Genomic DNA, 25,697 nt, shown 5'->3' with positions numbered 1-25,697 from the left:
AGAGCCTGGAGAATCGAATGTCAGAAGAAGAACAAGAGAAAAAGCTTTTTAAGAGGAAGGGAATCATCCACTGAGAACCTGCCACCGGCAAGTCAAGTCAGATAAGACTGAAAAAATCCATAGGAATCAGAGGGTGAAGGTCATCAGTGACCTCGGAGACTAACAGTGACCTTCAGTGGCTGATGGGACCCTTTGGGAGTGGCTTGCTGCGCGGATGGAGAGTGAGGAAATGAGGAGGGTACCAAGCACAGGCGATTCTTTTGAGACGCCTGGCCGGGCAGAGAGGGTGAGGACAGTGGCCGATCAGGGGACAAGAAGTCAGTGCAGTGTTGAGCGCGTTTAAAAACAGGCGGGGAGGGGCGCCTGGGTGGCGCAGTCGGTTAAGCGTCCGACTTCAGCTCAGGTCACGATCTCGCGGTCCATGAGTTCGAGCCCCGCGTCGGGCTCTGGGCTGATGGCTCGGAGCCTGGAGCCTGTTTCCGATTCTGTGTCTCCCTCTCTCTCTGCCCCTCCCCCGTTCATGCTCTGTCTCTCTCTGTCCCAAAAATAAACGTTGAAAAAAAAAAAAAAAAAATGATGGGCCACAGAATCAAATTGGGAAGGTTGGAGAGCGAGGGCCATGTGCCCAACAGGGTCAAAGGTGCCAGAGAGATCCTTAGTGCCCTCACGAGGCCAGCAGGGGGCCGATGAGGGCCAAGTGGTAGAGTGAGTCATTGATGGCCTTCAATTGTTAAGAAGACCGGTCGAGTCGGCAACTGGTGAAGTCAGCAGTTGCCTGCCCTGTGGTGTTTCTGGAATTCTTCACTTCGGGGAAACGTGAGATTCTAAGAAAGGAGCACCTCGAATCCATTACCTCGAAGGGCCACCGGAGGGACCGGGCAGGGCACTTGCCGCGGTGAGCTGAACCTGTGGCTTGGTGTCCGGAAGGCAGGGTTGAGGCCGCTGCTGTGTTTGTAGTTCCCTGGGCCACTGCGTGAGCTCCGGGCAATGAACACAGGCGCACAGGTCGTCCCCGGCGGAGTCACATCGGGGCCCCCCGCCTCCTCGGGAACAGAGGAGGATGGTGACTCTGTGGCCACCACTGGAAACCAAGCGCCTATAACTCCCCCAGGCGGCCTTTGGGGGGGCTGCACGAGTTGCAACAGTGCACGAAATGACTCTTGGATGAACAAGGGGTATTAATAATTCAGTTGTCATTGAAATGACTCTAGTAAAATATTTGATGTCACTTGCTAGATGAGTGAGGACAGGAAGTGCTGGGCTTCCAGATCCAGTCCGCCCCTGGCCTGCTGTGGGATGGCACGCTCGTGACCTCGCCTGTCTGTGCCCCAGTGTGGCCATCTGTTAACTGTGTCATTGTCACTGAATTGTGGGGATTAAATCACATAATCCAGGTAGGGCAGTGCCCGGACAGCAGGGTGCTCTGCACATCTTGAGGCGTCTGAGACGTGCTTGGTCAAACAGACACATCCGTGGGTAGGAAAGTTCAGCTGTTTTTCTCATTTCCAAAAGCTTGCAACGAGTTTGACGTGTGTAGTAACTTAGAGCCAAATATCTGATATCGCTGACCTTCCGCGGTCCAATCATAGACCAGCGGTAGACCGCTGGAATGTGGGCCCATGTGACACCGGACGGAGGGCCAATAGGTTAGCGTCCCATTTGAAAGTTAACGGCTGCGGCTGATACTCCCCGGCTTGGAGTCTTCCCGGATGACCGCGGGGAGAGCAATGTCAGAAGCAGCCCTCTCGCCCTGTCCTTTGCCATCTCTCACAAAAGTCGCACAGGAGAGTCAACCTGTTGCCTCAACACTTCCACGGCTGTGGATATTCGGTGACGCTCGGGAACGATGCCCTTTTAAGAAAGGAGACCCGAGAGGCAGTGATGGACGTACCTTCCCCTTGCCGCGGCTCTCTTAGACTCCTCGTCCCTACACGTGGCTCCACCCGGGAGGGCTGTGGAATCTTCCGTGGGGACTTGTCCCGCATGCTGCCTTCACTTTTCCCTTGAGACAGGTATACCCTGGCCCGGCCCCTCGCTTCCTCTCACGTGGCTCCGAGCTGGCCTTCTCGCCTCCGGTCCGGACCCTCCCGCATGCCCCCGCTCCTCTGATTTACTGAAAATAACGCTTCTGTCCTTGTCCTGTTCACAAGCTGCCCGAGTCTCTCCACTGTTTATAAACTAGGATTCGGAATCTTTTGCCGGGTATTCGAGACCCTTCATGACCTGGCCTCACCATTCCTTTGCAAATCCATTTCTCCAATCCCAGTGTTTCTCTTTGGCTGGTTTGCCAGATACCCCATGCCTCGAGTGTGCACCCCTCTGTGCCCGCTGCTCCGCTCTGTCTGTTTGAACTCCCCCTGCCTCTCCTATCCTTGACTGTCCCTCCTTCAGGAAGCCTTCTCTGGCCTCACTAATGATAAGGACCTCTTCCATAGTCTTTTATATAGCACATAGTCTAGACATATGTATGGCCCTTTAAGATTACCTTTTATACTTAGTTATCTTTGTATAACTGTGCGTCAGGGAAAGCGTATAGCTTTCCCCTCGTATACCAATTTCTACTAATTTGTAGTCGCTTCCTAGAGCCCTGAGCAGAGCAGGAAATAATGCTTTAACTGATTAGTCATGTCTGCCGTGGGGACAGGAGAGTTCTTCTAGGATAAGCAATTCATATTCCTGTTTATGGAATATCTCATCTCCACCATGGCATGGTAAACTTCCTGAGGGCAGGGACTTATTCGTGGATCTTCCATGGTTTTAAGGGTGGGTAAATACATAGTGGGTGACAGGTGTGTGCTGATTTCTGCTTTATTGGGTAGAAATTGGAGGGTTTGGGCTTAAAACCAAAATATAAGGCTAATCTAGTAAAAACGGTCCCTGTCCTGTTTTGAAGGCACACTTTAAAACTTGGCTGTCGTTTAAACTTTCCAAGTGTCTGCACAGAAGTGGGTGGATGTCTTCAGTTAGTGGCTCTCTCTACTTCTATTCCACGCTGTATCATGTTTGATGGATGATATTCACATGCTCAGGGGTTCTACCGAATTTACCTCCTTTCTCTCCCACTAAGAAAAGCTTATCAGAATGCAGATGCGTGAAGGAGGTATTATTATAAGAATAACCTTGAATGTGCTCTGATTTTTTTAAATGGGTAAAAAAAAAAAAAAAACAAGCATCAAATTTTAGTACCTTAGCTTTTGTTTGTAATATATTGGCTTAACGACAAGGTTAAAAATTGTTGCCTTTGTCCATAGTTTCATCGTCAAGCATTATCGAATCAAAACATCCTATAGCTGTTCACAAAGAAGATTTTGGATTCAATGTCAAGAAATTGCATATAACCAGATTTCTCAGACTTAAAAAAATTTTTTTTAATGTTTATTTATTTTTGAGAGAGAGAAAGAGAGAGAGAGAGAGAGAGAGAGAGAGCATGAGCATGGGAGGGGCACAGAGAGAGGGAGACAGAATCTGAAGCAGGCTCCAGGCTCTGAGCTGTCAGCACAGAGCCCGAGGCGGGGCCCAAACTCACAAACCATGAGATCATGACCTGAGCCAAAGTTGGCCGCTGAAGCCCCTGGGAAACCAATACAGTGGTGGGGGAGCAGGTGGAAATTCTGAAAGATAAAGGCCGGCTGAGATTGTGCTCTGAGTCAAACCCATTGCCAACAGCCCTGCTATGGCGGCTGCAAAATAGAGGATAGGGTGGAGTGGATGGGGTGGCAAGACTGAGTTTGAGCCCCAGACTAGAGGGCTTTTCTCTGACCTTTAAAACATCCTGGCTTTGAAATAACACTTAAGACCGATGTCGATTACGTGAGGTTACAACATAGTCTTGCCGTTGTCTTGGCTCATGGCACAAATGAAACACATTTTCTGCACAAAGAATGTCAAGCCCAGACTCAAAACTGAGAGCAGTAACAAAGCGGATGCCCAAACGTCCGGACGGTTCATTAAAAAAAACCCAGACAACCGCGTGGGGATGGGGAGTGGGGTTATTATCAGTCTAACGATAGGGAATCTGCTGGCAAATCAAAAACAACTAGCTGGGCATTTCCACTTCCACCTGTTGATGAGTGGCATCCAGAGACCCAGGGAACCATGTCATGTAGTGTCGTGATAGCAGCACTGGCTTTGGGTGCACTTGGCTTCCAAGTCCAGGGCGGTCGTATACTGGCTGTAGGATCCTGGACAAGTTGCGAATTCTCTGAGCCCCAGTTTCCTCCTTTGTAAAAACTTGGGCTGTTTTTATTTATTAAAATTCGGGTGTGGGGCGCCTGGGTGGCGCAGTCGGTTAAGCGTCCGACTTCAGCCAGGTCACGATCTCGCGGTCCGTGAGTTCGAGCCCCGCGTCGGGCTCTGGGCTGATGGCTCGGAGCCTGGAGCCTGTTTCCGATTCTGTGTCTCCCTCTCTCTCTGACCCTCCCCCGTTCATGCTCTGTCTCTCTCTGTCCCAAAAATAAATAAAAAACATTGAAAAAAAAATTTTAAAAAAATAAAAAAATAAAAAAAATAAAAAAATAAAAAAAATAAAAATAAATAAAAAAATAAAAAAATAAAAAAATAAAAAAAATAAAAATAAATAAAAAAATAAAAAAATAAAAAAATAAAAAAAATAAAAATAAAATAAAATAAAATTCGGATGTAGAATAGAGAAAATATTGGGCACTTCCCTATAGGGTTGTGTGAGGCTCAAATACAGTGAAGTCTGTAGTGCTTCGAGAAGCATCTGGTACATAGGCAATGGTCAAGAGGCGGCAGCCATATTGCCCTTTCGGGCATCGTGATGTGACTAATGAAGTCAATGCAGGGACCACCCGTGAGAAGTACATCTCTAGGCAGGAGCTTGCCATGTGGCGGCTTCCAGTCCCACCGACTGGTTTTGTTTTGTGAATTCTGTTTACTCTGGAAATGTTGGGAGATTGGCAGAAGTCATTGTCCCTCCTCTTCTCGCGGGGTTTTAAGCCTTAGCTGTATCCACTGGTCTCTGACCACACTCAGACTTTCAAGCCACAGCCTTGGTCCGGAATGCCCTTGTCCCATCTCTCCTCCATCAAACTGCTGTCCCTACTTCAGGGAGCGCCCAACTCAAAGTCAGAGCCTCTGCATCTTCCTGAAAATCTCCCTTCAATGCACACAACCCACCCCGAGATAGTGATTGGTCGAATGAATGAATGGATAGCTGGCGTCAGAGGGCAGAGGTGGGCATGCGCTTGGGTTCGAATCCCAGCTCTGTATCCAGTTAACTGTGTGACTTCAGCCGTAAGTCCTCTGTGCCTCAGTGTCCTCCTCTGTAAAGTGGGTGTAATAACAGCCCCTCCTTCATGAGGTTGTGGGGTTTAAATGGAGGTAAAATGCTTACACCTCTATCCAGCACATGACTAACCTTCGATACGATTTTTGCCCCCAAATTTTAGCTCAGAAAACCTTTCCTGACCCTCACATTTTTAGTGGACACCACTTCCCCTCCCACCCACCCCCCCTCACCATCTGTCCCTGAGATTGCTTGTTTCCGCATCTAATGGTTTCTTGCTTTCTGCCTCGCTGGCGACGTTCACTCCACAAGGGAAATGACTGGATGGTGTTGTTCCTGCAGTTGACCGGCATCTAGAGATTTAACAAATGACTGAATGAGTGACCACCAGCAGAGAAAGGGTTTGCCCAGGGCTGGCTGCTATTTTCAGTTGTGTCTCATTCTTCCCCGGTTGAGAGGCACATTTACCCAACTGACGGCAAGGCTGGTTCCGGGACAAACCTCCTGGTCTGTTGCCTTAGATACCAGGGAGGAGACAGGGAGTGTCCCGGTTAACCACAAACTAAGCTTTCTTGATTTTAAAATAACAAAGGAGGGGAAAGAAAGGTAGCGGGGCCCAGTCCCAAGGGAAGGGGATTTGAAAAGGGATTGGGGCACCGAAGAGGATGTATTGGAAGGGATAATGAGAGACCAGCAGTGGCTGGGTCACCATGGAAACGCTGTGTGGCGCCTGGACCGGAAGACAAGCTACTGCTTCAAAGTGAATTTCAACTTTGCAGCTTGGAAGTACACGCTCCCCCGGGGCCCGACCCTGTGGACTTGCCCGTAAGCCTCTAAGACGTAGAGATTTGGTATCAGCGGTTTTCGTGGAGTGGGAGATCTATCACAAGTAACTGTGGGCGCCGAGGGACCTCGCTGAGAAACGGGGAGTTTGTGCCCAGGGAGCAGCTCACCGCACAGGGGGACATTTCTACACCTATCCTACCTGGATCTCTGGGGCGTTTCCAAAACCGGGGTGTCCCCCCAGGGGCCACAGGGACCCCCCCACACACACATCGCAGTCAGGCTGGGAAGCTTGTTAGACATGCATGTTCCCCAGGCTCTACCTAAGACCTCTCAGCCAAACCTCTGGGCCTTGGGGTTTCAGAAAAACCTGAATTTTTCACTTCCGCAAGTGGGAATTAGACGCACCCAAGTGTGGGAAGCAGTCGTAACAACCCCGTTCCTCTGACTGAAGGGTACGCAGGGGCAGGGGCGGGGGCAGGGGCTGGGTAGTGGGGCCATCCAGTGGCCTGGGCATGAGTCTATGTGGCAGGAAGACACCAGTGAGCAGTAAAGAATGGCTGGAGATGCGAGGAGATGGAGAAAGGGGCTGGAAGCGGGGCAGAGCGGCTTAGCGCCGGGCTCTGGAGTGAGTCACCCTGGGTTTGAATCGAGCCCCCAGGGCTCACTAGTTGGCAGTGCAACCTCATCTGGAAAATGGGATTGATCCTAGTAGCACTTCCTAATAAGGTTATATGGGGACTCAGTGAGCTCATATCTGAACAGTGCCCGGCGCAGGTGGGCACAACCACAAGGTGGAAGAGGCTGGGACTCCAGGTTTGGAGAAGAGCTAGTAGACCCTTTAAGACTGTAAGAAATCAGCTTTTGTTATGTTCAGCCATTTATGTGTGGGGCCTGTTTGTTACACGGCAGTTGTCCTTGCCTGACTAATACAGGGCTGGTAACAAGTAGCCCGTCAGCCGTGAAGCTTCAACCAGTTGTGCGTGTGTGCAAGGATGCCCTCTGCAGGGAATGGACCGTGGGGATCAAGCCTTTGGGTTGGTGAAGAGCCTCTGTGGCTGCACCCCAAATTCTCTCTGGGAGAGTTCTCTATATGATTGGAAGGAAAGCCCAGACAGAGGGCCATTCCCACTCACCGACTCAGCCTCTAGGAGTAGTCCTTTCCTGGAGACAAAAAGACTATTGCTGCCCATTAACTTCTAGCTTGACCTAATGGACTTACTGCCCGTTGTCCAGACATTAGGGACTCTAATGTCTACTAGGGGAGAGCGTGTGTGTGTGTGTGTGTGTGTGTGTGTGTGTGTGTGTATCTATATCCATCTCGGTCTTTCTATCTAAATTATTAGTGGGGTACAGTTTGCATACAGTGAAATGCACATATTCTAAGCGTAGAGCTTAATTAATTTTGGCAAATATTTATACCATAGGCTGTAACCGCACCCTCTGACATGCCTCTGACCGTGCCGTTCCCCCAGAGGCAACCACTGTTTTGATTTCCATCCCCATCGATGCATTTTCCGTGTTCTAAAACCACATGCAAATCGATGTTTCTCAACCTCTGCACAGCTACCATTCTGGGTTGGATAATTCTTTGTTGCAGGGAGCTGGCCTGTGCACTGGAGGATGGTTAGCGGCATCCCCGGCCTCTACCCAGGAACAGCCTCCGCCCACCAGCAAAATGTCTCCCGACCTTGCAAATGTCCCCTGAGTTAAGATATCCGTTGAATGCTGCAGGATATGTTCTTCTGCATCGTGCCTTCTCTTGCTCAGCACGTTTTTGTGATTTTTTTTCTGTGCTGTCGGTGTACCCATCATTCATTTCTTTTCACTTTTGAGGAGTATTCCATCATGAAAAGAAGCCACCATTTATTTATTCATTTTCCTGTTGATGGACATCTGGGTGGCTCCCAGTGGGGAGCTACTATGAGTAAAGTCACTATCAGTATTCATGGGTGAGTCTTTGTGTAAACGTGTATTTTCATTTTCCTTGGCTGGATGCCCAGGAGTGCAACTGCTGGGCCATAGGGTAGACAGAAGTTTAACTTGTAAGAAACTACCAGTTGTCCAAAGTGGTTTACTATTTTTCCTTCCAAGCAACGTATGAACCTTCCCATTGTTTCCCATCCTTGCCGACACTTATGGTTGTCATTCTTTATTTTAAAAATGTTTGTTTATTTTGACAGAGAGAGAGAGAGAAAGGGAGGGTGTGCGTGAGCGAGTCGGGGAGGGGCAGAGAGAGAGAGAGAGAGGAAGAGAGAGAATTCCAAGCAGGCTTCACGCTATCAGCGCAGAGCCCGACTCGGGGCTCCATTTCGCAAACCACGACTTCATGACCTGAGCCAACATCAAGAGGCAGACGCTTACCCGTCTGAGCCACCCAGCTGCCCCAATGTTGTCATTCTTTTTAGTTTTAGCCATTCCGGTGCATGTGTGGTAGTTTCTATGTTTTTCATACTTTAATTCTCCTGAACAGATGTATTAGTTATATAGTGCCGCGTAACAAATTCTCCCCAAAATTGGTGGCTTAAAATAACACGAGCTCACCGTTTCTGGGGGTCAGGAAGCTGGTCCTAGCATAGCTGGGTCCTCCGGCTCAGGGTCGTGCTGTCCAGGGCTGTGGTCATCTTGAGGCGTGACTGGGGAAGGGCTTACTGCCAAGTTATGGGCAGGATTCGGTTCCCTATGGGCTGCCCTCCCTCCCTTGTCACACGGGTCCCCCCGTAGGGCACCCTCAACATCACAGGCTGCTTGCCAGAGGGAGCGGACAAGATGAAATCTAATTCTTGTGTAACCTAATCGCACAAGTGACAGCTCATCGCGTATTCTTTTCATCGGGAGCAAGTCACGAGGTCCAGCCCACACTCAGGGGAAGAGAATTACACAAAGGGGTGCACGCCAGGAGGTGAGGGGCCCTGGGAGCCATTGAAGAACCACCTGCCCCAGCAGCTCTTGTGGGAGAAGTGCGGTCTACACCAGAGCTTCTCACACCATCCGTGGGAGAAAAAAACCTGTTCGGTTTGGCTTTAGCATCTATGTACCTTCTCACACGCAAATTCACGGACAGGAACTCAATGCACGAACCCCACTTTGCACAGCACTGCTCTAGACCTCAGGTTCAAACAAGTATTTTCAACATCTGTTGAGGGTTTGTCATGCTAGCCTTGGTACCAAGGGCTTGACGCTGGTTTGCTTAGCTCATCTTCAATCCAAGCCCAGGAAAGAGGTGTTGTTAACATTTACAAATGGAGAAACTGGGGACACAGAGAGGTTAATTACCCGGTCCCAAGATCACACAGCAAGTAATTGGCGGAACCTGGACTCCAACCACGCTGTCTTGCTCCGGACTTTGAACGCCTGACCACCGGGCTACATTTCAAACTCTTGTACATGAGTTGGTGTGCGTGGTTACGGGTACTGGAGTCCAGAGTGACAGAAGCTGGCAGGTCCCTTGCTCCAGCCCAGCTCCCCGCCGAGGCAGGGGCTTTGCTGAGCTTAGCTGCAGTGGCCTGTGCTTGACATCATCCAAACACTCTGTGTTTGAATCTCTCTCCTCTGCCCTCTGCTTTCTAAAGGTCAAGTATAAGGGATGAAGCCATCTGTCCCCCTTTCCAGCCGAGTCTGCTTGGCTCCTCCGCACCTCCCAGGGTGACGTGATGCTTTAATATGGATGCCCTAGCACGAGAGCCCAATTTAATAAACAGTCTTTAGGTCAAAAACTTAATCACTTTTGTGACGTTAGGGGTCACCTGACGCCTCTGGTAAGGTTAAGCGTTTGTTTACAGATCATTAGCTGCATAATTAATTTCTCTTTTTCCGACACCAGCCCCCTAAGGGAAGGGCAGCATCTGTCTTGTTCACTTCTGTGTTCCTAACACTTAGCATAGGACCTGGCCTCTAGTAGGGCTCAATAAATATTTGTTCGTTAGCTGAAGGGTTGTCCCTTCCCCCCATGCCATCTGTCTCAGCCTGGGTTGGGGAAGGCTGAGCCCACCCTGAGGCCACTGAGCCGCTTTTAGGCAGGAAGTGCCATCTTGGGAGGGGATGCAGCGGGGAAGGGGGGGGGGGAGGGGACACACAGAGGTGTTACTGAGCCGGCCACCACCTGGCACCAAGGACAGTTGCTGGAGGTGTCATCTTCCAAGGGGTGACTGAAGATACTTTGGGGACAGGTAGGAAGGAGGAAAGGAGAAGAATTCAGGTCTGGCTTCCAGCTGACAGTGGTCAAGTCCCTCCCCGTCCCCCCCATCCCTTGGAGCGTTAAGTCTTGGCACATCTGGGTTGCCGTTGGGCCGACCCACAGTGTCCCTGGATGTCCCACGCGCCTCAGCAGCCACTGAGAAGCCCCCGGGCAGGTGGCAAGAGGGGCGGGGCGTGACCCAAGGCTCCGTGGGGCTGTGCCTCATGAAGCTGCTCGGGGTCCACACTCTCGGCAGGAGCCAGGGGCCCAAGGGGACAGGTGAGAGGCAGGGACAATCTGCAGAGACTCAACAGAGGGGTCTCCCCTCTCTGTACCTGCCATGCCAGCACAATTGGGGGTGCCTTAATCGTTGAATGTCCGCCCCACTGGGAACCTTCCCTGACTCCTTCTGCATCGACATTGCCAGGCCCTTCCCCTGGGTTCAAGGGACATTTGGAGAGACAGTCCCCACTTCCAAATCCCGCCCCTCGCACACTGCGGTGCTAGGCTGGAGCTCAGGTCCTTCTCCAGGGGTCCGCTCCCCTGGTGCCTCCCTCCTCCCAGGCCCTCTTGCTTGTGCCCCACTCATAATTCTTTCCCAGCGCCCCCCCACCCCACCCCACTCCCAAACCTCTTTTCTGCTCCTGGGGCACTGAAGTTCCAGCTGTTTAAGTGGAAACATAGATGCATTTGAAAGATGCAGTGGTGGGGCGCCTGGGTGGCTCCGTCGGTTAAGCGTCCGACTTCGGCTCAGGTCACGATCTCGCGGTCCGTGAGTTCGAGCCCCGCGTCGGGCTCTGGGCTGACTGCTCAGAGCCTGGAGCCTGTTTCTGATTCTGTGTCTCCCTCTCTCTCTGCCCCTCCCCCGTTCGTGCTCTGTCTCTCTCTGTCTCAAAAATAAATAAACGTTTAAAAAAAATTGAAAAAAAAAAGAAAGATGCGGTGGAACCAGGGTTTTGAAATGCAATGAATACGGTTGTTCAAGAGAACGAGACAGGGAACCAGCAGCTGTTTTTGCTACTTGAAGGGAGTAGTGTAGCAGGCATCAGACCCTGCCCCCAGTGAAGGGCGACGAATCGCTCTCCACCTCAGGGAACCATTGCCACACAGGACCTTACCAGGGCAGGGCAAGGATAGACCGCAAATGAGGATGCCTTCGGCTGGATGCAGAGACGTTCAGGAGGTGGGAGAGGCGTCTCACCCCAGGCGGTTTCTCTCCACCAGTCATGGCATCCTGGGTGCTCATGACAAAGGCAGTGTCTCAGTTCAGGATGCTCCCGCTGCCAACCACAAGGACCCCAACCCAAACCGGCTCGCACAGGAAGGACCACATGGCTCGTGCAACTCAGAAGTGCCGAGCCGGGATACCGGGCTTGGTTGATTCGGAGGCTCCAGAACACTGTGACCAGAGAACACAGCTTCCTTTGTTGTCCCCACCCTCCTGTCCGCCATGTCAACTTTGTCCCAAGACTGGCTCGTCTTGCAGTCACCAGATGGGGCCACAGGCTACCTGTCCAGCAGGGGAGAGGATCTCTTCTACTTCCGTGCCATGCAAGTCCTTCCATTCTGCCTGTCTGGGTTCGCTTTCCGGGACAGGTGCCCACCCCTGTGCTAAAAACAGTACCCAGGAGCCCATGGGATCACGTTAAGCAGGTGCCCCTGCCCCAACCCAGAGCTGGGGCCGGGGAGGGATCCCGAAAGCCAGGGGATCTGGAGGAAAGGCAGAATAGAGAGGGAACGGATGTTGGAGGACAGCCAGGAACACCCCAACTTTGTGCTCTGGCGATGCATTTTAAGCTCTTGTCACAGGCTCTTGAGCTTATCAAGGGGCTCACAAATTCAGAGCCAGCGAGTAGGAAGGAGCGCCGACCCAGGCTCTGCGGAGGCTTGAAGCAACACGGAGTGAACCTCACTCAGAACTGAGCCCCGTCGTTCTCTCTTTGCGTCCAGCATCCCAGACAAACAGGGACAGTGTTTTTGAGAAGCAGGTGCAGGGCAATGGAAATGACACAAATTTGGAGTCAAAGTGTCTGAAGGCTCAGTTCTATATCACTTGTCAGTTGTATGACCTTCAACTTGCTCGAGCTTCTGATTCCTCGTGTGATAATATAATAAATGTAATGTCTTTTTTAATTTATTTATTTTGACAGAGAGAGAAGGTGTGTGTGTGTGTGTGTGTGTGTGCGGGCGAGCAGGGGAGGGGCAGAGATCGAGGGAGAGAGAGAACCCCAAGCGGGCTCCACGCGGTCAGTGCAGAGCCCGACGTGGGGCTCGATCTCATGAACCATGAGATCAAGACCTGAGCCGAAATCAAGGGTCAGACACTTTAACGCCCTGAGCCACCCAGGCGCCCCGATAGTGTAATAATTGTAACTCGGGCTTGGGTGAAATATCGGAGGGGGGCACCACTTTGTGGAGGATGAAAAGACGTGGAGACCTGTCACTGCTGTCTATGTGTGTGTCCGTTGGGGGCCCCGGGCTCCAGTCAGGGGCACAGCCTTCCTCCCCCAGCTCGCTGCCCTACTTTCTCATCCACCCCTCCTTCAAGGTCTGGCTCACGCCCTGGCCCCTCCCCGAGGCCCTCCCAGACTCCTGCTTGCCCCCTGCACGCACCATCCGCTCTCCCCCCAGGGCTGTTTATACAGACTGCCCGATGCCTGCTTCTGTACTGCGGCCCCAAACTGCCAAATATGCCTGCTGTTTACTCTCCGGCGTGTGATTGACTCCCCAGCTCCCCTGTACCTGCAGATAAAGGGCTGTGTCTCTCACCTCTCTGTAGCTCAGAATGCAGGAGTGGAGCAAGCCTTGAAAATCACGTGTCACTTGAGGTGACACACTCAGAGAGGTGCGATGACCTCTGCCAAAAGTTGCTCAGCTCCGGTGGCACGGTCAGTATTAGAGGCCAGGTCCCTCGATGCCCGGGGACACCGTCAGTGGAGTGAGGGCGCAGAGGGGACCTGAGCGTGCAAATCGCACAGGTCCCTCTGCGGGTGGTTGCTGTGCGTAGCGGTGACAAACGTTTCTGATGAGTGGGTGTTGTGCCAGGCAAAGGCTTGAAGGCGGGAAGGGCGTCGGGAGCCGCGGTGGCAGCGGGCTTTGGGGTCAGGCCGATCTAGATGTAAGTGTGCGGCCACCCCGCTGTCTGCTCCTGGGCGGCTGTGTTCCATTTAAGTCAGAAGTGCTTTTCCAGCCTGTGCGAGCCGGGCACACTCAGCAGAGACCGGGACAGTCTCGGTTGTGCTGCAGTCTGCTGGGCGGTGTTTCCGAGAGAGGAAGGAAGTGTTTTATCCCCTCTAAGCCCTTTAGGGACTTGGGAAGAAGAAGAGGTAAAGCATCAGCAGGCCACCTGCACGGCGGCCGCCTGTGGCCCCTTTGAACCCCGGTGCATTCCTGGATAATTAAGGTCACCGAGGTCCAGCCTCCCTCGGGGACGGTCGGAGACAGAGGGTCAAGGAGAGCAGAATGTCCGGGATTTATCCCGGGAGAGTGAAACATAGACTGTGGAAACACTCTAAACATGCACTTGGAAACCACGTGAACTTCTGAGTGCTGTCCCTCCTCCAGGACTGCATCACCCCCACTGCCACCCCTGCCCGACACTCCCCAGTCCCTGGGTCACAGAGCAGCCTTGACCCCTGGCCAGCCCCTCCAGCAGCCACAGAGAAGGGAGAGACAGCAGGGCCAGCGAGGAGGGCAGGAGGCTGCTTGGGGGACTCTATTGTGGGTCTGCACCTGCCCCAATTTGAGGGTTATTTTATGGGCTACCCACCGAGCATTTTGAGTTCTAGGTCTGGCCATCAGTCCCTGACTTCCCGGGGACTAGGTAGACCCCTGATATTGCTGCCTGGTATATGAGTTGGAATCCCTTAGGTAGAAGAGATCTCAGTCCCTAGTGGAGGGAAAGACAGAAGATTCCACTGGTCTGTGTGACGCACCCTTGCATACTTAAAGCTTCACAAGCAAGCAGGCCTTTGTGTAGAGAAGAAGATGCCCTTTCCTCCAGGTGGACTAAGACCCTACCTCAGGGCACACAGCTGGGCATGTGGTGCACACACTGCATTTCAACCCTCACTTGCCCCTCATCGGGGCTCCTTTGTGCAGTGCGCAAACCATACAACTGAACATGGCAGCCCTAGCCACGGGTTTATATTGCATCCTCCCTGTGAGCGGACGCTGTGCAGGCACCAGGGATACAGAAGGAGCAAGATAAGACATAATCCCTGTGCTTATGGAGCTCACACAGGACTGGACACAAACAGGCCAACCTATGGAAAAAAAATAACAATATAGGGGCGAGCTCAAAGCTATAAAGCAAAGAGCAGGATGTGGTGAAAGGGAGGGACAGGCTTGGGGGAGGGACTTAATTTACAGCAGGTGGAGGTGGGGGGGGTTGGTTTGGGGGGAGGGGTTGGGGTCCAGAAATCAGACTCAGAAAGAGTTCAGCCCTGTTTGAGAAGCAGGGAGCCCAGTGACGGGAGCCGTGCAAAGGGAAGATTCTGGGACAATGTCACAAAGGTGAGTAGGGCCGGGTTGGGCCAGTGCGTGTAGGTCTCTTGAAGGGGGGGGAGGGGCGGTGAGAGAGCAAGAAGCAGGTGGCACAGGTGATGGGCCCGGATAACCCCAGGGGACACAGCAGAAGACCACTGGACAGGGGGAGGAAGGGGGTGGATGAACAGGGCCCAGATGTCATCGCAACCACGGTGTTGTGGATTCTGGTGTGTTTGAAAGTGACATTCTGGCTGCTTGGGTGGTGCCTCTCGGAGCATAAAGGGACCCCAGCCCTCCCTCTGCCTCCCGTGAAAGGGCGGGTCATGGCTTCTCCCTTCTGTGGGTAGAAAACAGGCGGGAGGTCTTCTCGTGGACTAATCAGAGTGACGTGTGTTTGCAGTTCAATGTTAAAAAGTCCACGGAGCCCGTCCAGCCCCGAGCCCTCCTCAAGTTGCCAGACATCTACGGACCCAGGCCGGCTGTGACAGCCCCGGAGGTCATCAACTATGCGGACTATACCCTGAGGACCACGGAGGAACCTGTTGCACCTGCCAGCCCCCAGGCCCCGAATGACAGCCGCCTCAAGAGGCAGGTCACAGAGGAACTGTTCATCCTTCCTCAGAATGGTAGGGGTCTCCTTCCCCTCGTTCTTCCATGGGCAGTACTCGGGGGGGCTCACGGCGTCTCATGGCCAGCCCCAGCATTTGACACTGGGCAAGCACGGGGGCACAGGGCCTGGGAATTACAGTCCTTTATTCCTGCGGACCTATTGCTCCCCGGCTTCTCTCTGAGGCCTCCAGCTTCCGACTGGGGAGTGGAGAGTCCTTTTCAACTCACGTGGAGGGGCCATGACTGAAGTGTGGGCTTCCAGAGTCCCGGGGCCAATTCTCTGCCCTTTTACGTACTCCTCGTGGGGCCTTGGTCATGTGGCTAACCTCTCTGGACCTCAGTTTCCTCGTAACTGAAATAGGATTCTACTGTTGTCTTCCCGGGAGGGCTGTTGCAAAGTGTAAATAAAATAAGGCATATAAAGTGCTTAGCCCAGGGCGTGGCAGCAAAGGTGTAACCAAAGCGTGTTGTTATTATTGTTGTTTCTATTCTGCTTCTCATCAGCGTCCACTTCGAGATGCAGCAACCTTTCGGGGTACAGGGCTGTGCTGGGCGCGGGGGCAGATACGCGAAGCAGGCACAGCCCCTACCCCAAAGAGCATGCAGGCTGTCCTAAGGAGGCAAGAAACACATCCAGGAGAACGGATTCTTGTGTGGTCTGGGGTTTTATTTGTGTGGTCGGAGAGGCAGACGGGACAAGGGGAGGCAGCGTAAGTGGCTCTGACGTTGACCCCAATTTTTACGCATCTCCTGGCCTGGGTCCAACTGGAGCGCATGCTGGCCGGTGAGCCGGTGCCCCCGCCCCCCACCCAGAACCACAGCGATTAGCCTGGCGTTTCTTCAAGAACAATTTGCAAGGTGCCCGTGGCAGGAACGCGTCTGCCCAGCTCTCAGCCCCGCATTTTAAAAAGATGTCAAATAGACCCACTGAGGACCCGACAGCTTAAGATCCGAGAATGAGGAAAAGCTTGCACGCGGAGCGTTGGGGGTAGTAATCATAATCACAAGAGGGCTCCCCTTTCTCGGGAACCCCAGGTTTCCCAAAGCTCGGGGGGGAGCCAGGATTGGATGCTGCCCACCAGGAAGAACAGGGCAGCGTGTCAGAGCCTGGAACTTTAAAGAATTCGGAACACATTAGTTTGTCTTCTCTTTGCCATCGTTCGTCATTGTTCCCCACCCCAGAACGCTGGTTCCATAGACATCTATCAGGAGTTGATTCTTCAGCAAATATTGACCAGAGGCAAGGGAGTGCAGGCGACGAGGATGCCAAATTCATCGGACACTGTTCCCGTGATGGCCAACGTGTCCTGCTCCCACCGGTGATGATCCTCAGCCCCCCGGGGAGCTCAGAATTCTGTTTCTGGAAGCAGAATCTATTCTTGCATTGCCAAGCCGTGCCAGCTTTGGTCTGGCTTTGATTTGGTTTTGAATTTGAAGGCTGAGGTAGCCTGAGAGGGGAGAGCTGTGATCATCCCTGTGGCGCCCCTGGGAGCCAGCTGAGTCCTGTGTTCAGGACGGTCTCGCTTTACGCATTGCTCACATCCTGGTCAGTCTGTTCCTTACTTACACGCACCAGAGGAATTTTTCCCCACGTGCAGGAACCCCACAACAAGCCATTTTGGAAATTAAATAGGCCTTTAAATTTCTACCCTCTAAAGTTGTTCTGAGAATCAAAACTTTTTCAGTTCCAATTTGCTCGAAGTGGAGTCGGCTACAGCTGCTGGATCCTTTAATTCTCGTATTATGTTTGACTAACGAGAATCTTCCAGATGTTTGACTCCTGTTCCAGTGAGGGGCACAGTGAGCGATATTTGTGGTTTGGGGGGAACTTCTGAATCATTTAATGCAAGTAACTCTCGGAAGGAGACACTGTTATCATTCCCATTACAAAGATGAGGAAACTGAGGTTCGAAGAAGTCAAGTAGCTTGTCCAAGGTCACATAACTCTTAAGTGGCAGCTCGTGTGTGACACCAAAGGCCATGTCTTGCGCACTGGGCTGTGACGGTCCCTTAACATGTAATCCCAGGACCGCAGGTGTCACCCTGGGGTGGCCACCATGACTTGGCCCCCGGCTAGAGCGCTTTTGGTTTCCATTCGTGGCCTGGGTAGCACATGGGAAAGAGAGGATCTAGGAAAACAAGGACCATAGTGCGGGTGGCAGTGACGGCCTTACCTCTCTTGGACAGGTGTGGTAGAGGATGTGTGTGTCATAGAGGCCTGGAACCCAGAGAAGGCCGCCAGTTGGAACCAAGCTCCCAAACTCCACTACCGCTTGGACTATGACCAGCAGAAGGCGGAACTCTTTGTGACTCGCCTGGAAGGTATTACTTGTATTTGACTTTCATGGGCTTCTGTGGGTCCGTCTCCCCTGGAGGAGCTGTACAGGAGGAATGGGAGCACCTGAGGCTGGAGGGAGCACTCAGTGCTGGATTAGCACTCGGTAAAGAACGGACCCTGAAGTGTGTGTGTGGTGGTGGTGGTGGGGGGGCGGAATCCACTTCCCTCTCATATAACATTCAAAGTGGAGAATCCTGGTTGGCCTCTTTCTCTTCCAAATGGTGATTCAAACCTCTTTCCTCCAAACGGTGATTCAGGGACCAGGTTCCTTCCATCAGGCTCCCCGTTATCCTCTCAGGCCCCCTTGTCATCTGTATCTAGCAAGTGGAGAGAGAGGGAGAAGAGGGAGGGAGCACCACCACCCCTTGAAAGCCATGACCACACAGAACATGCATCACTCCTGCTCAGACCCCATTGGCTGTAACCCAGTCACATGGCCACTGAATGCAAAGGAGCATGGGAAATGTGGCTTAGCAGGTGCTCAGCAAAAAGAGGAAACGGGTTTTTGGTGAACAGCTAGCTGTCTCTGCCACAGGTGCCTTTGACATTGAACGGGGCTTTGTGGGGGATAAAGAGGGTGTTCTGAATGGTCAGCAAAATTTCTGTAATCCAAGAACTGGTCCAAGGGGTCAGGATGCCCCTGGTCTCTCTGCCCCAACAATTTTGCCATCAGCAAACAGAGCTAAGACTTTGCAAAGGAGTTGGGGCTGACAGTGGGCCATTCTGTGGCTCCCTCTCTCTCTGCCCCTCCCCCACTTGCACTCTGCCTCAAAACTAAGATAAACATTAAAAAAAAAAATTTAAAAATTACAGTATCAGAGCATAAAAGCCCTCAGCAGTTTGCGGGCCCCGGCCTCTTGGGGAAACCTCAGAGTCATGAGGTGGGAAGGGCTCCGGGAAGCAGCCAGTCACGTCCCTGTTCTCCAGGGAAGACCAGCGTGTGCTGACATTGGCCACCTCGGAGGGTCTCCCATTGCTCAGTGGTCTTACTGAAAGGCGATTCCGCAAAGCCAAGGTGGTCAGCCCTGGGGCTTTCGTACCCCTGAGGTCATGGCCATTCAGCTGGATGCGGCAGCTCAAAGCAGGCCTGTGTTTCTCCTCTACCCTTGTCCTTGAGAAAGTCCCACGTCCGTGTTGCTATCTCCTTGGCTGCAGCTGTGACCAGTGGCCACGATGGAGGCTGTGACTGCTATGTCCAAGGCAGCGTGGCCAACAGGACGGGCACCGCCGAGGCCCAGACGGCCCTGAAGAAGCGGCAGCTGCACACCATGTGGGAGGAAGGCCTGGCGCTCCCCCTGGCGGAGGAGGAGCTCCCCACAGCCACCCTGCTGCTGACCCTGCGGACCTGCGACCGCTTCTCCCGCCACAGCGTGGTCGGGGAGCTCCGCCTGGGCCTGGACGGGGTGTCTGTGCCTCTGGGGGCCGCCCAGTGGGGTGAGCTGAAGACTTCAGTTAAGGTAGGGTGACCTCGCACCAGGAAAGTTGAAGCCTGTTAGGGGAGCATGCGGCGGCGGGACTGGGCCAGGGCTCGCGAAACAAGCGTCACGGACCTTCCCCCGGTGTGCGTGTGCGTGTGTGCGAGGACGCTCGGTGTCGTGAACAGGGTGGGGGGCTGGAGCGGACTCAGCCCAGGCTATGGAATTTCTGGAGTCTGGTTTTGCTTCTAGCTTCCCATGTAAGGTCCCCCTGCCATCATGGAAAACACATTATGTGTGATTTGGCTCTGATGCTCGGGGGGAGGGGGGAGAGTAAGTGGGGGAGGAGCAGAGGGGAGAGAGAGAGAGAATCCTAAGCAGGCTCCACACCCAGCATGGAGCCCGACATGGGACTCGATCTCATGACCGTGAGATCGTGACCTGAGCCGAAATCAGGAGGCAGATGCTCAACCAACTGAGCCCTCCAGGCGCCCCAGTAATGGCCCCATTTATATTCACGTATATTCCCTGAGCACCGTGTGGAATCCCTCTACCCAGAACTTACAGGCCAGAGGCATAAATTGGAGCAGACGAGTGACATTGACAAGGACAATGATGATATTGGATATGCATTGAATCCTAAGACATGGAAGAAAGGCCTAACCTAACTCTGATGGAGAGTTCTAGAAGGCCTGGTGCGAAATGGCATTTGTACTGGGATTTGGAGGATGGACTGGGCTAGGGACAGCCCCAGAGCCCGGTGCTCTCTGTTGTCACCAGCCCTGGCATGGTTCTCCCCAGCCCTCTGCTGTCAGGGGAGCCGAGGGTGTGACAGGAAGGTCTGCTGAAAGGCTGCACTGCTCAAAGAGGGGTCTCTTGGAGAGCAAACCATCGATCCTCCCAGGTCAGGGCAGCGAGGGGTCGGAGACATCAGGGCTGTAGGACGGTGTGTGATTATTTAGGCTCTGGGGTCAAGGCCTTATCCAAGGGCTGCCACAGTGGAGCCTAGAGAGAACCTTCTAGAAGACCAGTCTCAACCTGCTGGCCGGCGCCTTCTCGGGGAGACTGGGTGGCCTACAGAGTCCTAAGTATTTACTACCTGACTTTACAGAAGAAGTTTGCTGACTCCCATGCTAGAGTGATAAAATACTAACAAAGCGCATTCATTTGGGGGTACTTATCTATCAGCTGCTGTGCTTGGAACTCTCCCCCAGTTCTTTCCCGGAGCAGCCTGGTAAAGGTGACACTGTGACTCATTTACAGACATGGAGCCTGGGGCTTAGAGTAGCTGGGTGACCCTTGCAGGGTCACCCAGCTGGGACATTGCAAGCGGGACCTCGGGACCGGGTTGGTCTGGCCTGTGAGTCCTGTGCTGTCCCCTCACCACCGTGCCATGTAAGTGCCGTCTGAGTGCCCGATGGTGTATGAGGCTCCATCAGCTAGAGCCTTCCCTGACGGACGCCTTCAGTCCCCACCTGCCTCCCTTTTTGCTATAATCTCTTCCTTGCCTTATTTTTCTTTCTTTCCCAGCCTCAGAAAATGGACAAAAATTTGCAGCCACTCTCAGCTGGAACCAGGCTGTTCTGAAGCACAGTCCCTAATTAGCGCGTGGTTTGGGATTTGTGCGGAATCACAGCCCGGGGGGCCTGGGAAGAAGATCGCACACTTTGGTTTATTCGGCTGGTAGAGCAGCTTTCTCTGGAGGTGTAGGGGCTCCCCTAGGGCTTTGGAGACTTTGGTGCCGCCAGGGCCGAGGGAGCCTATCTCTCTGGAAGTCTCAGACCTTCTCTCCTTCCCCCTAGCAGAGCAAGACACGTTCGTTCATCCCACAAACACCTTGCCCGGTTTCCAGCCTGTGCCAGGCACAGCGCCAGGAGCTGGGGACACAGCAGAAATTAGCACCGGGCCCTGCCCTCACAGTGCACGCATTCTAATCCTCATCGTGCTCAGAGGGGCCACTGTGCCTCAGGGACACTCTCACATCCTCGTGGCCCCCTGGCCTGCCTCCACACACGTGAGCAATGACTGCAGTATGCCGTCCGACCTAGGAGCTGGCGCCCCGCGGCAGGTGAGGGTGGCCCTGGCCCCAGCTCGAGGGTGTGGGCTGACGTGAACAAGGCGGGCAGAGCCTTCGGTGGCTGCTTCGCTCCTCTGTGGGCTAGAACGGGTTAACGGAGGGGCCAGCCAGTTCTTGCCGGAAGACATTCAGCCCGAATGTGGCGCGTGCGTCATCAGGGATCATAGAGCAACCCACTCCGAGGGCACCTCGAGTGATTCGCTGGGAGCCCAAGAGAAAGATGGGGGGCAGGGTGTGGGTGAAGAAGGTTATTTTTGTCAGCAGGTACTTGGAGCAGCAGAGTGGAGCTGGCAGGTGCTGCTAAAATTGTCTGGCTGGGGTGCAGCCGGCTGGGCTCATCCAGGGCCTTGGCACCCTATACAAAGGTGACGAGCCCTTCATGAGCTGATGGGACCAAGCTCCTCTTGCCTGGTCCAAGGGGAGCAGGATGTTTAAGCCGGATCATCCTGTGGCTACAGCACAGGTCACCCATGGGCCTCCAAGAAGCAGCCTTGAATCGGGAGGCTGGGGTCCACCCTAGTCTGTTGCTGCCCCTCTGGGTGCCTGGACAAGTCCCTGGGCCCGGCTCCTTCACCGTGGAACGAGAGGTCTGAAGAGCCCTGGCTTAGGACCTGGTCTTCGGTATCAGACCAGACCTCCGTTTTGCTACTTCTCTTACTTTGGCTACATGACCTCAGGTGGGGACGTGCTCTCTGAAGCATCAAGGTCTTATGCTTAAAATGGGGACAAGATTCGCCTGGGTGGCTCAGTCGGTTGAGCGTCCGACTTCGGCTCAGGTCACGATCTCGCGGTTCGTGGGTTCGAGCCCCGCGTCGGGCTCTGCGCCGACGGCTCGGAGCCTGGAGCCTGCTTGGGATTCTTTGTCTCCCTCTCTCTCTGCCCCTCCCCCGCTCATGCTCTGTCTCTCTCTGTCTCTCCAAAATGAATAAATGTTAAAAAAAATTTTTTTTAAATGGAGACAAGATTGGTATCTCTAGGACTGTTGTCAAGATTCAGTAAGACGTCTCACCCTTCTATCTCACTGTGAGAAATAAGTCCACCGGCCCCATCAGAAGGGGGACACTGAAACTCAGAGTACAGTGGAGTGAGGCTTTAATCAACGTTCTTGCAAGAGCGGGTGTCTGAGGGACAGGCACACCCGGGGCAGTTACAGCAGACGATTTATCTCCTAGCGTGAAGTCCCGCCCCTGGTTCCTCATTGGCTGAGGACTACAGAGGTTACAGCCTCACTCAGACGATGTCTATGCCCATGTAAGGCAAAAATCAGCCTCATTGGAGCAGATGTACATTCCCTGAGGTGACGCAGAGACTCTCAGTCCCTCCTCCCTTTGTTCTTTGGCACACGCTCATCGCAAAGCCCGCGAAGATAAGCCCGAGACACGGAGAGGGGGAAGAAGAACCAGGAAGTGAAGTGTCTAAGCGTTGGGGGCTCCACTGTGGGGGGCTGGGGTTCATACATATTTCCAATAGGTTGTAGACCTACTGCTAACGAGACGGCACAGCTTTCATCTGGCATTTCTGAAAATGAACCCTGTCTCTTACTTCTTGCCCTCACAAATAGTTGACAGTGTGTCAACCGTAGGCCGGGTCCCGGGAGCCGCTTTGCGGACCTCGCATCCTAGTGGGATAGATAACGTAATCGCGCCTCGCCCATAGTAAGTGTTTAATTAGTCTTCGCTGCGGTTACTCATGTCTTTGCCAATGCTCCTGGCAGCTCCCAAATCATTCTGTCGTGTGACTGGTTACTTAGGGCTGGTGGAATCGATGCAGTCATGTCAAAGACATTTTTCCCGGAGGAAAGGGGTGACAGGGGCAGAGGGCCCAGCCAGCCTCCTCCAGCCTCACTCCCAAAGCCCAAACTGTCTCTTCTTCGTCCAGAAACAATATGCCTGCTTCACAATCTCAAAAAGAGGTGGCTGTCCTTCCTGGATGACCGGTGGCGATAACCCCAGCCAGCGGTTCCCATTCCACAGATGAGGAAACGGAGGGGTGGGGAGTGAAATGATGGACCGGAGGGCACCCAGCTAGTAAATGGTGCTCAGCCCCGGATGGTCTGGTGCTGAAATCTGTCACGCCACCTTTCGACCGTGGCACGCGTCTGTCTGCCTCCTGTGGGGGCCTTTTTTGGGTCATTTTTGTCCCTCAGTCGATTTGTTGAAATTCCAAACAGATTCTTGTAGGAATTTCAGCGGAGACACTCTGTAGAGCCACAGACGGAGGAAAGGTGTGCTGGCTGTTTGACAGGGGGCGTCAGCACCTCCTGCAAAGCGAGGTTAGTGCCGGAGGTCTCTGGTGCCCCTCCTAACGTCGCATGCCCGGCTTTTTTTTGTTGACACAGTTGGCCGTTCTGTTGACCAGGCAAGGCCCTGCTCCGCATTCGTACATCATATTATTGACTCTCAGCCCTCCAGGGGCTGGAAGGAATTATCTTTTCAAACAGAGTAAGGAATCGCAACTCCCCACGGCCGCAGGAACCTGACGGGCCGATGCAGCGGTTCTCAGACTGTGTCCCCGAGAACCCTAGTGTTCTACAAAGATACCCCAAGAGCTTGTGGGGGATGGCGAAGGCTGAGAAGGGGTCCTGACCCTCTGCTCCTGCCACATCCTAAGTGGCATCTCTTTGATGTGTTTTGGAAGTTGGGTTTGAACATATGATAATTTGGAAAATCACAATTTGCGGCAACTGAAAAATTCTTACGGAGGCCCACGCGACTTAGAATTCCTCGGTGCCCTCCTCCCTCTGTAAGGAAGCAGCCTTGATTTCTTGGTTTCTAGGATGCCTGTTGGATACAGGTCCAGTGTGACCCCAGGCTGAGCATTTAGTTGATGGGTTCCCCTCCTGTATCCTCTCTTCTGTTTCAGGAACCATCTGCAGGGACTGGAGAGGTCCTTCTATCCATCAGCTATCTCCCAGCTGCCAACCGCCTCCTGGTCGTGCTCATTAAGGCCAAGAACCTCCACTCCAACCAGCCCAAGGCGCTCCTGGGGAAGGGTGAGTGAGAACACACTCCCTTCTTTAAACTCATAATCCGTTTACTCCTGGGCCGATCCCTCCATCGGGCCCAGGTGTGAGCTGCCTGGAGCTTCCTACCTTCCAGATCCATCCATGAGAGGAACCCGTCTTACCCACGGGTCAGAGGAAGCCAAGGATAGGACCGGAGCCACAGACTGGAGCATCTGGGCTAAGAAGATGCTTAGCTTAGCCCATCACCCACACCCAGCTAGACTCATCTCACCAACTGCTGTCTGGAAGGCTAGGTCCCCCTGTCTCAGCTGGCCGTCACCGTGTGCCCCACGCCCCCCCCCCCAGCCTCTTCTCTCTTCTCAGTCTTTGTCAACCTGCCACCCCCACACCAGCGGAGTGCGGATGCTGGCAGAAGGTGTGTGGGTGCCTGGGCTGAGGCGGCCTGAAGCTTCGGGCATCTGTGCCCCATATACCCAAATAAGCATCTCTTCAACGTTCTGGAAGCCTCAGGTTTTGCTTCTGGGTACCCCAGCACAGACCCCGAGTCTGGGGACCGAAACGGGCTCTCTTGTCAGGGCCGGAAACGTAGCAGTATGCGGCTTGGACCCAGAGCCAAGCGCTCATAGCAGGGGATAAATAAATAGATATTTACAGCAGGACACAAACTGAGAATTGCCACCGCATTCATTACCTTTGAGCAAACGATTTGGGGCAAAAGAAATCAGAACTGGTTTCGCCGACAGATTCCTGAGCCAAAGGCCAGAGTTCAGTGCTTCCTCTCCTCCCCTCCAGACAGTTCTTTGCCCCCTACTCTTTTTTAATTTGTATTTATTTATTTACTTAGTTTTACAGCTCCTGTCAGGACAATCACGGCACAACACTTTGTCTCTCAAATCTATCGGCTGAAATAACAAACTAGCCCCCCGGGGATGATAATTATAGCAACCAATACCGAGTAACGATTATTCTCACATTAGCTTCGGGAACCTTGACAAATGAAAACGTCGTCCGGGTCCTGAGCCTTGTGATGTTCCGTGAGAGCTTGTCCAGTGACCTGTGCCGCTGTCTTGGGGGACAGTTCCATCGGTGCAGTGCCCCTGGGGGGCCAAGGCAGTGTGCCCTCGTCCTCCACGTGAAGCCGGGGCCCTCAAGTGAAATTTATAAAACAACCGAGGCGAAGACCTTCTATCTTCATAATCAGCCAGAACGCTCGCGTGGACAGACCAATGGGGTGAAGCCATGGGGGTGGCTTAGTTTTTCTGGTCCGAGTTTAAAAATCAAGCTGAGGGGCGCCTGGGTGGCGCAGTTGGTTAAGCGTCCGACTTCAGCCAGGTCACGATCTCGTGGTCCGTGAGTTCGAGCCCCGCGTCAGGCTCTGGGCTGATGGCTCGGAGCCTGGAGCCTGTTTCTGATTCTGTGTCTCCCTCTCTCTCTGCCCCGCCCCCGTTCATGCTCTGTCTCTCTCTGTCCCAAAAATAAATAAACGTTAAAAAAAAAAATTAAAAAAAAAAAAATTAAAAAAATAAAAAAAAAAAAATTAAAAAAAAAAAAATCAAGCTGAGCCATTATCCTGGGCCTGGTTTGACGTGGGACCTGA

The 25,697-nt window shown here is 53.2% G+C and overlaps 1 protein-coding gene across 1 annotated transcript in view; it reads left to right on the top strand.

Moving 5' to 3' along the window:
* SYT13 (synaptotagmin 13) overlaps positions 1-25,697 on the top strand; it is a 41,832-nt gene that overhangs the window by 12,112 nt on the left and 4,023 nt on the right. The window contains exons 2-5 of the mRNA XM_023239791.2: positions 15,097-15,322; positions 17,493-17,627; positions 18,799-19,100; positions 23,998-24,127. Of these exons, the coding sequence (XP_023095559.1) occupies positions 15,097-15,322; positions 17,493-17,627; positions 18,799-19,100; positions 23,998-24,127 (793 nt within the window). The remainder of the gene's footprint in view (positions 1-15,096; positions 15,323-17,492; positions 17,628-18,798; positions 19,101-23,997; positions 24,128-25,697) is intronic.

Source organism: Felis catus, chromosome D1 (assembly GCF_018350175.1).
Source record: "Felis catus isolate Fca126 chromosome D1, F.catus_Fca126_mat1.0, whole genome shotgun sequence".
Classification (NCBI taxonomy): Eukaryota; Metazoa; Chordata; class Mammalia; order Carnivora; family Felidae; genus Felis; species Felis catus.
This window is presented reverse-complemented; position numbering and strand designations above follow the sequence as displayed.